At 42.6% G+C, this 11,643-nt stretch overlaps 1 protein-coding gene across 1 annotated transcript in view; it reads right to left on the bottom strand.

Moving 5' to 3' along the window:
• Positions 1-433: 433 nt before the first annotated feature.
• Positions 434-11,643, bottom strand: part of GXYLT2 (glucoside xylosyltransferase 2) — a gene marked incomplete at its 5' end in the record, with an annotated part of 81,712 nt that continues 70,502 nt past the window's right edge. The window contains 2 exons of the mRNA XM_082664006.1: positions 434-2,259; positions 7,771-7,943. Of these exons, the coding sequence (XP_082520132.1) occupies positions 2,077-2,259; positions 7,771-7,943 (356 nt within the window). The 3' untranslated portion in view covers positions 434-2,076. The remainder of the gene's footprint in view (positions 2,260-7,770; positions 7,944-11,643) is intronic.

The following is an 11,643-nucleotide window of genomic DNA, read 5'->3' as shown; positions in this document are numbered from 1 at the left end:
CTTCAGTGGTAAAATGAGGAAACATAAAATACAACAGCAAAGATAAGAGTTTCACATCATAATGGTAATTTCCCTTAACAAAAATAACAAACCACAGGTCACCCAACTTATCAAAAGGAAAGTATGGGTTATTACTCAACCATTTTAGATTTAAATTTGTTACTACCATAATGGTGCTGCATACTAATATTGACTGATACCTATATAGTCTTCGGTAGTGCTGAGACTTGCATATATTTTTTTCAGGGTAAGACCTTTTCTGCTATTATAGAACCTATGATATCCTACGGGATTCCAATATATCGGATACCATATTTGCATTACCAAAACAAAAATTTTCATTTTATACTTTCAGATCATTGTCTATATGTGATGAAAAATATTTAATATTTTTGTTTTCAAAAATTTCTCTGTGAAACGGGATGTATCCTATACACATCTGTGTGCCTTACAGAACAGTAATTATATGGAATATATTTGTTTCTTTGTATTACAATTTCCTTATTTGCCCAGTGGAGATGATACAGGCCCCTACTAAGTTCACTAAGTTGTTGCAAACATCAAGGAGATCATTTAAGCACACGTTTTTTGAGATAAATAAAGCATTATGCAAAATGCCCTTATGCTAATAGCAGCTACAGGAGCAACTAGGGATTAACTTTGATTCCTTTGGGGAAAGAATACCGAACTTCCTCTACTGTAGCTAGGTGATAAGACACACCTTGGCTAACAGCTAGAATACCCTCGAGAAGAAAAAAAAATTTGAGAGACCTTTCTAAGGCTGGTGGGAAGATGAATTTTCTGGTCAGTGGAATCCACTGAACTATTTATTTGTACACATTACATTCCAAGTCGGCCTTTAATCTCCACCTATTGCCCAAGAGTTTAAAGAGAGAAGGCCACACCTACCAAAGTAAGAGATAAAATGCTTTTGTCTCTGGGTCAGCACAAAATCACATCTCTGCTAAATAGACCGTTTAGGTTTAACACAATTACTGAATTTCCTTTCAGAAGCTGTGGCTGCATAGACATGTCTTACGATTTGGAAAAATCTGAACAATTTTTCTTAAAAAACAGCCCCAGATATGCTTCATCCTTTATCACTGCCCAATTAGCTAAAATCCGAATGCTTCTCCCCGATGTATTTTTTTGAAGTAGAAAAGGATAGCTTTATTGCTTTGCCAGGCAAAGGGGGGATACAGCAGACTCCTGCCTTGAAAAACTATGTGTCCCCACCCCAGAGGATTTGATGAGGGGTTTTATAACAATGGTGAGGTGGGACCTCTGACAAGATTAGGGTGTGAGCAGGGCTTGTGCTCCCTTAATCTCGTCTCAGGTGGTCGGTCTCCTAACCCTGATCTCTGTCCCAGACGTGTTTTAAATAAAGGGTTGCAGGCATCATCCTTTTGTCTAAATTTTTAGTCTCCTACATAAAAATCTCAGCATAGGGTCCCACTTTCACTTAGACTACCTGTTTTAGATACATGTTTATACGATGGAAAAGACAACCGCAAGTAAATATAAAAGTAGGGAAAAAAAGTCTAGAAGGGACTACACTAAAATAAAAATCTTTTTCCCTGGTTAATAGGATTATGGCTAATCTCATCTTGATTTTGGTCCAATGACCTATATATTCTCTATAAGTTTTAAAAATTTGTTTTACAACAAGCATGTATTACTTTTATAACAAGGGGTGGGGCGAACCCATTGCATAGAGTCTCAAGAGAAGTGGATAAAATGTTCCACATTAGATGCCACTGACATTGCCTCAGACACTTGGGAATCAGAAGGCTCACAAGAGTTCCTTTTCACAGCTAGCTCGACCTACTTCAACAGTGTTAAGTGAGCAAAAATATCATTTTTTCAAAAAAACAGAGAGATAAATAGCACTTTAGAAAAAAATTAAAGCATATTTCCATTTAGGGGCAACTGATTTAGCAACATTTAACAAGTCTTTTTAAACTTAGTTGTCATAGAGCACCATGAAATATTCACATAAAAGAGATCCAGGCAGCTTGCAGATGAGTATTTCCTCGTTCATGAGATGCCTAATTGACTCGAGACAATGGGAAATACTCAGCGCCTCTGGTTCGGGCCAACATGGATGATGACATGTTTCTCATAAGCCCTTTTCATGGTTTTCTCAATTTGCTTCAGAAAAACTTGTGGGATTCGTCCACATAAAGTGTGCACAGTCTCCAAAAACTTCAGCTGAAGAGGGTAATACATGGATTGAAAGAGATTGTCTTGAAAGGGAAACTGAAAGATGAGTTAAAAATAAAAAAAAAGAAAAGTGTATTTTAGTTACTGAAATGCCATTTAACACGCAAATAACTTACTGAGAAATGACACAGGGAATTAATATAAACATGCAGGCACAGCTTGGTACGTTTTTAGATACAGAGGAAGGGACCTCCGAGGACCGAGGTTCAAATCCTGATTCAGTCCTGTGCAACCCCAGGCAATCACTTACCCTTTTGGGGCCTGTTTCTTTACCTCTTAAAAAAAAAAAAAAAAAAAAGATGATTTATTTGGGTTTTAAAAGCTCTTAAAATCTGAGTGAAGTATATTTCCCAGGACAGGATATTCTATAGCATGCTCTTGCTGAGTAGAAGCAAGACTCAGGTATAAACAAAAAGGTCCTACTGTATAGCGCGGGAAACTATGTTCAATATCCTGTGACAAACCCCATAATGGAAAAGAATATGAAAAAGAATACATATATGTATAACTGAGTTACTTTGGTGTACAGAAGAAATTAACACAACATTATAAATCAACTATACTTCAATAAAATTTTTTAAAAAGACTCAAGTAGATACTTGAAATCTACTACAATAAAACACTGAATTGGGGCTTCCCTGGTGGCGCAGTGGTTGAGAGTCCGCCTGCCGATGCAGAGGACACGGGTTCGTGCCCCGGTCCGGGAAGATCCCACATGCCACGGAGCGGCTGGGCCCGTGAGCCATGGCCGCTGAGCCTGCGCGTCCGGAGCCTGTGCTCCACAACGGGAGAGGCCACAGCGGTGACAGGGCCGCGTACCGCAAAAAAAAAACAACCAACCAACACTGAATTGTTCATATATCTTGCCTTTGTAGCAATCTTAACGGAGGAACTATGGTAATCTCACGAAGTTCAGAGTTTAACAACTACTAGTGAAATGTATCATCAGTGAACTTTATTTTAGTAATTCAGGTACCAAATATTGGTTGTCGGTTTTTTCCCACTTAATATTGGACTTTAAAAAGAAATTATCTTGTTTTCCTATGGAATGTGTCTGTATTTCCCAAAATAAATCTTTCAGACCACCTAATTATGAACAAGAGTCAAAGTTTTATTACAGTCTTGTCGAAAGGGAAAAGGCCTCTAGTAGGTCAAGTCAAAGATTCATTGTTGGCAAGGACATTCTAAACAAAAAGACTAGAGAAGAAAGCAAAAGGGAAATAAGAATGATGAAAAGTCAGATACTATTGCCTGACAGCAGAGTGGGTGGGTGTCTAGTTTCCTAGAACAAGTCTTAATCCCTTAAAGTTCATCAGAAATATTGCTTAAGCATGTTTATCAGAAATGTGAATTTCTTCCCAGAAGGAGATTACACATTATGTAATGCAAAAAAAGGGTTCTGTCCGAGACCATGCTTGGAACGCTTTTTCTTTCACAGCACAATTTAGACCACTGATAAACTCCTTTTCATCACTGTATCCCCAGTGACAGGAACAGAATAGGTCAAAACTGTGGAGCCCTGCTTGATTCCTCTCTTTCCCCCACATCCTTCACCTGGTGCAACAGCAAGTACCGTAAGCTCTACCTCTACAGCACATCCCGAGTCTGGCCTCTCATCTTCCCGACACCACCCAAGTGCACGCCAGCCCATCTCTCACCTGGAAGGCTGCAGTAAGTCTCATAGATAGCCTTTTTGTTTTCACTCTTGCACCCCCTGCACCAAGTTACCACGGAGATATTTTTAAAGCATAAATCAGAGCACGTCGTTTTCCTGCAGGGGCTTCCCGCTGCAATTAGAGTAAGATTCCAACCCCTCTCCTGTCCCCAAAGGTTCAATGTGACCCGGAACTCTCCCTGCTCATCTCCTCCTCGCTTCCCTTTTCTGTTCATTCTGGTTACTGTGGCCACTTCCCTGTTGGTGGGCACACAAACTTACTCCTGACTCAGGGACTTTTCCCAGGTTATTTCTTCTACTTGGCAGGATCTCTCCCCAGATTGTCCCAGGGATCAAGGCTCAGGCTGGCAGAAGCCTCCCTGAGGACCCGAGCTTGTGAACCTTCCTCTCCATCCTGGCTGCCCATCCTGGATGCCCAGCACCTGCTTTAACCTTCCACTATCTGGTAAGAGTTTTATTGATTTCTTTGTTTATGTGAGTACTGTCTGGCTTCCTCACCCAAAATATACGTTTCATGAGGAGCGGGCTTTGTCAGTCTTGTTGACTTCTGAGTTCCCAGAACCTAGAATTGTTCCTGCATAAAATAGGCTCTTCAGAGATGATTGTTGAAAGAATTACTGGCAGAATGTCTGCCTCGTATATAATTTTCCTTGGGTCATGATGGGGGGAGATCACACTTACCATTCACACAAACATACACACAGAGTTAGGGTATGTGAGTATGTGTGTTTGTGTGTGTGTGTGAGAGGGAGAGAGAGAGAGAGAGAGAGAAGGGGAGGGAAGAGAAGGAAGAGGGAGGGACAGGAGGAATATTTTCAGAGAGAGATGAAGGAAGAAAGAGACATACAGCGAAAGAGAGAGAGAGGAAAATTATTTATAGAGGGGAAGGGAGAGAGCAAGTGAGAAAATGTGGACAAGATAAGAAAAGAAAAGAGTGTGAAACTTCTAATTATTGAGAACAACTCTATGTCGGGTGCTGTACTAAAAGTGTAAAAACAATCATTTTGTTGAATTCTCACAACACGTTTTATGAGGTAGATAATATTATTATCCCCATTTCACAGATGAGGAAACTGAGGCTCAGTAAGTCAAGAGCACAGAGTTAATGACTAATCACCAGAAAGGGACAAAATTGGGACCTGAACCCAGGTGTGTCGATGCCTAAAGCCAAGCCCTGACTCCACTGCACTGGGGTGCACAGTGGCAAGTGGAGAAATAGGTCTTTTATGATGAAGTCTGTCTATATTTACTTGAATTTCAGGATGGGGTTAGTGACTGTCCTGATTGAAATGCGTGAACGAAAATTGTCTTTTTAGTCCCAACTGAGGAAAATCAGTGAGTGTATTATGCAGAATCATTTATGAAACAGTTATTTGGCCCTCTTTCTGATCCACCCAGAAAACAAACAAGACCGATTGTAACTCTAGAACCATAGTTGCTCAATCCCAGGCCAGGGCTGACAGAGTACAGAACAACCTGGGGCATGGCTCTGATGTCCACGTCTGCTGCATTCTTATTTGCCTTCCATTTGTACTCCTGAATGGATTTGCACCTGGAGTCAGTGTTTGAATATCTAAATGTGATATCACTAAGTACAGAACAAATTTTCTGTGTAATTAAATCACCTGGCTTTGGAGAAACAACAGCAGGAATCCCAGGAGAAAAAAGAGGTGTTAGTTTATTGGCACGTGAAATTCTTTCCCTCCACAGAAGACAATTCTGGGGATTCCAGAATTGGAATTCTCTGGGATTCTCCTTAGCAAAATGCATACTTTCATACGTGCAAAAATGCATTACTGTGTTGCAGGATTCACCCTCACCTCAGTCCTGCCCAATCCTTTTCATGAATCATGAGGGTTCCCAGATCCCCAAGGAAAAAACCCTCTAATAAAATCTACATGCCTTCTGTCAGGGGTTGGCAAATTTTTTCGGTAAAGGGCTAGATAGTAAATATTTCAGACTCTGTGGGCCGTACAGTCTGTCACAGCTACTCATCTTTGCCTTTGTAGCATATCGGTGACCACAGACAATACGTAACATGAACAGTTGTTGCTGTGTCCCGATAAGACTATATGAACAGAGAAATTTGAATTTCATAAAACTTTGTTACACAGTTACACAGTTCATAAAACTGTGTTACGAAATATTCTTCTGTTCATTTTTTTCCCAACTATTTAAGAAACCATTCTTACCCCACATGTCTTACAAAAACGGGCCAGATTTGGCCCAATATTTGGCCCAAGTTGGCCGACCCCTACACTCTACGTTTTGGAATGGCCCCACCAACTTCAAGGTGAAAGGCAATGTGGAAAGCAGTGTTTCCCAAAGTGAGGGATGCAGGTACCAGCAGGCAGTACTTGACGTGATATTAAGTGGTGAACCACAAAGCAAGGTCCTTTCGACCTTCCCAGTTACTGCAAGAAGATAGTTCACATAGGTCTTAACTGCTCCTGCTAAAATCAACCTCTTCAAGGGAGTAAGAGGGGGCCTCAGCTCCAGGCCAGAATAGTTGGTGTGATCTTCACAGTCAGCCAGAGGCAATTACAAGGCTGTCTGGCATGTCTCGGGGGAAAGCTGTCCTCCCAGACTTGGTGCATGGCAGCGAGCTGCAGTTTTCTTTGTGTGTATGAGCCACCCTGGCTTATACGCACGTTTGCATCCCTGCCCCACGCACCTCCATGTGGAGGCCTCCTTTGGGAGGTGTGTGGGGGGGTACCTTTCTCCTCCTCCCCTCTTCCTTCCCTCTCCTCTTCCCCAAGATTCCTGGGCCCGTAAAGATGCAAAAGCCTTTTATTCAGGAGATATTCCTGCCTCCGTGCTGCAGCCACTTGACCCTCAGCCAGCATCCTTTGGTGGATAAAAATGGACCACCGAGAGCTGGTGCCTCTTCTTGCCTCTTGCTCGCACTGTGGCAGTCCATAAATAAAGACTTGATTGTCACTTTGGTTTGGCTCCTGGTCCTAACTCAGGAGTCCCCAACTCCTGGTCCTTGGACTGGTACCGGTCCGCGGCCTGTTAGGAGCCGGGCTGCACAGCAGGAGGTGAGCGGTGGGCAAGCAAGCGAAGCTTCGTGTGCCGCTCCCCGTCGCTGGCATTACCGCCTGAACCATCCCCCACGCCCTCCCAGCCTCCCACCCAATCCGTGGAAAAATCATCTTCCTTGTAATGCGTCCCTGGTGCCAAAAAGGTTGGGGACCGCTGTCCTAAATGACCACCTCGACACCTGCTTGGTCAATAGGGTGGAGCTGGCAACCAGGCAACACTTAGCTTGAGCTGCATAATATTTTATTTTTATTGTATTACCTATATCCTAACCTCTGACCCTTTATTACGGCAAATAGCACAGAGTTTCTCTTTCTTTTTTTTTTTTTTTTGCTTACTGTTCTCTTCTTTTTTGGGGGGGATTTTTTTTTTAATTCAAACAGAAAGTCACAAAAATTATAATCATCCTCATCAGTTCACTCAGTCCCATGTAATTAATTTTTGTTTTCATCTTGATCTTTTGTTAGCACTTTTATGAATTCATGAGTTTTCCATTAGAGTTCTGAAAATGCTTATTCGTTCAGTTCAGCAGTATAGTCAGTTACCAAGGGTTTCTCTGTCTGATAGGACACTTCTTCCTTCAGCGAATTTATTTCAGAGAAAAAGAAATGAGTGACTTTCTTGGAAATATTAAGTCAAGAGTGGACAAAGTATAGTACCAGGTGGCAAGTGGATGGAGTGACGTAGCGTGAGTGAGGTTGGGGAAAAGCGGTAGAACTCAATGCTTCTGGGAATTATTTGGCCTTCAAAGGGACGGGTGACCACAGCACCTGCACTGCTTCATGCTGATAAGTACATGTCTGCTGAATGGGGGGTGAGAACACACTTACATCTCGGATTGCTTCATAGAGCGCTTTGAAAGTTGGCTGCTTCTCATCATGGTAGACGCCTCGGTTCCCATGCAGGACAGACACGCCTTCCCGCTCGGCCGCTCTGCAATTGCTTCCGTACATGCAGTGATCAGGACGGTAGTTCCACTGGCAGGGGAACACGTACAGACACTCTGGTGGTGACAAGAGAAAGATATGTGTGTGCAATCAGTGTCAGCGACGAAACCAACGTTTCCATAAACTGCACACCACACAGGATTTCAAAGCGCGTGACTGTGATTGTGACTTGTAGGTCAGATTTTACCACGTTTGTCGATATTCTGAGATCAGGAACTGAAGGAGCACACATTAGTGATGTTGGAGGTTTCACCCCAAAGGGGAGGGCAATATAGCATCTTAGACAAGAAGGCAAATGAGGGCAGCAGACGGCCTGGATCAGAATCCGAACTCTGTCACTCAAAATCAGTGCAACCTGGGTCCAGTGACTTAACCGGCCTGTGTTTCAATTTCCTCATCCGCAAGATGGATGTAACAGGATTGCCCTGTTATTTTGATGATTCAATTTTTAAAAAGCTCATGTAAAATGCATAGCAGACTGACAAGCACACGGCGGTGGTCCATAGCATTAGCAGTTACAATCAACTCTTTGAAAAGGTTTTGTGAAATGGACCAACTTGAAAAATTAGAGTCAAGATTGAAGCAAAGGTTCTTCTTCAGATTAAAAAGCAACCAACCAGGGCTTCCCTGGTGGCGCAGTGGTTGGGAGTCTGCCTGCTGATGCAGGGGACACAGGTTCGTGACCCGGTCCGGGAGGATCCCACATGCCGCGGAGCTGCTGGGCCCGTGAGCCGTGGCCGCTGGGCCTGTGCGTCCGGAGCCTGTGCTCCGCAAAGGGAGAGGCCACAACAGTGAGAGGCCTGCGTACCGCAAAAAAAAAAAAAAAAAAAAAAAAAAAAAGCAACCAACCAACAGAAACAAAGTGAAGGAAAAAAACAACAAACAAAATATTACAATAGGAAAACAACAACAAAAAGCAACACAAAAAGAAGTCCCCCTGTCAAGGTGACTATATACACTGTGGGTGAGCACGTGCACATGTGTCCTTGTGTGTGTTTGCATCTCTAAGCCTGTGGTTCTCAGGGGTGATGCTACCCTGCAGTCTCCCGGGACCACCTGGCAGTGTTTGGAGGGAGACATTGTTCGTCATACATGACGAGGCTGCTACTGGCATCTAGTGGGTAGAGGCCAGGATGCTATAAATACCCTCAGTGAACAGCAAGCCCCACCACTGTAGTCGTGCCAAGGTCGAGAAACTCTGCTCTAATCCTGATGGACTCAGTAAATTTCTTCTTGGTGACGAGGGATTATAAAATCAGCAGTAAGCTCATAACCCCTGAGCTTCCTGGCTCCTCCTTCCTGGTGCCTTTAAGGGCCGGGGCTAGAGGAGGATGGATCAAAGTTCTCTGCAAACGTGTGCCACTGACCATAAGAAAGGCCCCGAGTGACAGCACAGAAGGCTTAGAGCAAATCAATTACCAGTGTCAGAAGAGCGTCATAAAGATGTGCTTGTTGGTTGGGTTGATGTCATTCCCTTCTCATGGAAAGGACCCCTGCTTAGAGGTTATTTACAGAAACCTTCGAGATGGAAAGCAAAGAATGAAGACGTCATTGCACATCCCCTCTGGCAGATGGCGTGTAATATTTCTACCATTCAGAAATCACATGCCACTGGGGAATTCCCCGGCAGTCCAGGGGTTAGGACTTGGAGCTTTCACTGCCGAGGGCGCAGGTTCAATCCCTGGTTGTGGAACTAAGATCCCGCAAGCCGCGTGGCGCGGCCACAAAACAAAACAAAACATAAAACTCACAGACTGCTGTGACATCCAAGCACCCTCTAATTCCTAACTGTTCACAACACACTATGAGATTTTCCTTTTCTTGGGAGAACTCCATTCCACCAGGATGTTTCCCTTACCTGCATTCACCTCCACGCTTGCGCATACATAATCCACAGCTGGGAGAGAGCGGTGCTCATCATGAAGTTATACTATCAAGGTCTGAATCCCAACTCCTCTATTAGTTGTGTGACTTTGCTGCACTTCCGTGAAGAGGGTGGATGTGAGGATAGTGGGAGTGAAAATATCTAAACATGCTTTTGTGCTTCTGAACTGTGACCTGACCCCAGCCCAATAGCTGCCTTTTTTTTAATCCCATGAGTCACCTCACTCCTTTCTGATACCTGCCCGGCCATTTGGATTTGCAGTCCCTGCTTAAGCACCTGCCAGTATTCTCTCCTGAATGAATTGCCCTAGACACTACCTCTGTTTTTGTAAACGCACGGATTGATGGAATGAACAAATATTTATCAAATGCCTGCTATGTGTATAGGTCCTGCCTTCATGGAGTTTAAGATTGGTGATGAAGGTTTTTTGCCTCTTCCTAAGTAGTTTAAGGACTCTAATACAAAAAGAAAACTTTTCCTCTCTTTGCAGCCTCCTTAGAGGACCGAGCCCAATGAGGGCATCACTCAAAGGCAAAACACAAAGACATAGAGTCTAAACAATATGTTACTAAATAACTGATGGATCCCTGAAGAAATCAAATAGGAAATCAAAAAATACCTAGAGACAAATAACAATGAAAATATGACAATCCAAAACCTATGGGATGCAGCAAAAGCAGTTCTAAGAGGGAAGTTTATAGCAATACAATTTTACCTCAAGAAACAAGAAAAATCTCAAATAAACGATATAACCTTACACCTAAAGGAACTAGAGAAAGAAGAACAAACAAAACCCAAAGGTAGTAGAAGGAAAGAAGCCATAAAGATCAGAGCAGAAATAAATGAAATAGAGATGAAGAAAACAAGAGCAAAGATCACTGAAACTAAAAGCTGGTTCTTTGAGAAAATAAACAAAATCGATAAACCCTGAGCCAGACTCATCAAGAAAAAAAGGGAGAGGACTCAAATCAATAAAATTAGAAATGAAAAAGGAGAAGGTACAATGGACACCACAGAAATACAAAGGATCATAAGAGACTACTGCAAGCAACTACATGCCAATTAATGGATAACCTGGAAGAAATGGAAAAATTCTTAGAAAGGACAAATTCTTCCAAGACTGAACCAGGAAGAAACAGAGACTATGAACAGACCAATCACAAGTACTGAAATTGAAACTGTGATTAAAAAATCTTCCAACAAACAGAAGTCCAGGACCGGATGGCTTCATAGGCGAATTCTGTCCAACATTTAGTGAAGAGTTAACACCTACTTTACTGAAATTCTTCCGAAAGGCTTTGTAATAAGACAGGTAGGTTCAAAGTTGGCTTCTACCACCTCCTAGTTCTAAAAACTTGGGTGAGTTGCTGAAACCCTTGGCCTCAGTTTAGAAGCACTGAAGAGAAGTTAAATGATGCAGATTTGAATCCCAGCTCTGCCACGTGTTAGCTGTGACCTAACAGCAGAGTGGCTAAGAAGGAAGCTTTTGAGTCAAGCTGTTGGGTTTCAGTACAAAACTCTGCCATTAGTTGCATGAACTCAAGCAAATGGCATGATTTTTCTGGGCCTCAGTTTCATTATCTGTAAAAGGGGAAGAATTGTAAATATCACTCGTAGGATTTGGGGAAGTATTAAATGAGTTCATATATAGAAGTACTTGGAACAGTGCTCACTGCACACAGAAGATACACCCCGTAAATGTAAGCTGTGATCATTACTATTATCATTGCTATTGCCATAACAAGAACTATTGCATTAGGCTACTAGAAGGATAAAACAAGGTAACTTAAATGGAATGAGCCTGGCATCCTTCTAGACACATAGCACATTGGTGGTAAATGTTTTACACCAATTGCCTCTAGACATGCAGG

The sequence above is a fragment of the Grampus griseus genome (assembly GCF_964374135.1).
Source record: "Grampus griseus genome assembly, chromosome: 10".
NCBI lineage: Eukaryota > Metazoa > Chordata > Mammalia > Artiodactyla > Delphinidae > Grampus > Grampus griseus.
The sequence above is the reverse complement of the archived record's forward strand: the minus strand, read 5'-3'. Positions and strand labels throughout refer to the sequence as shown.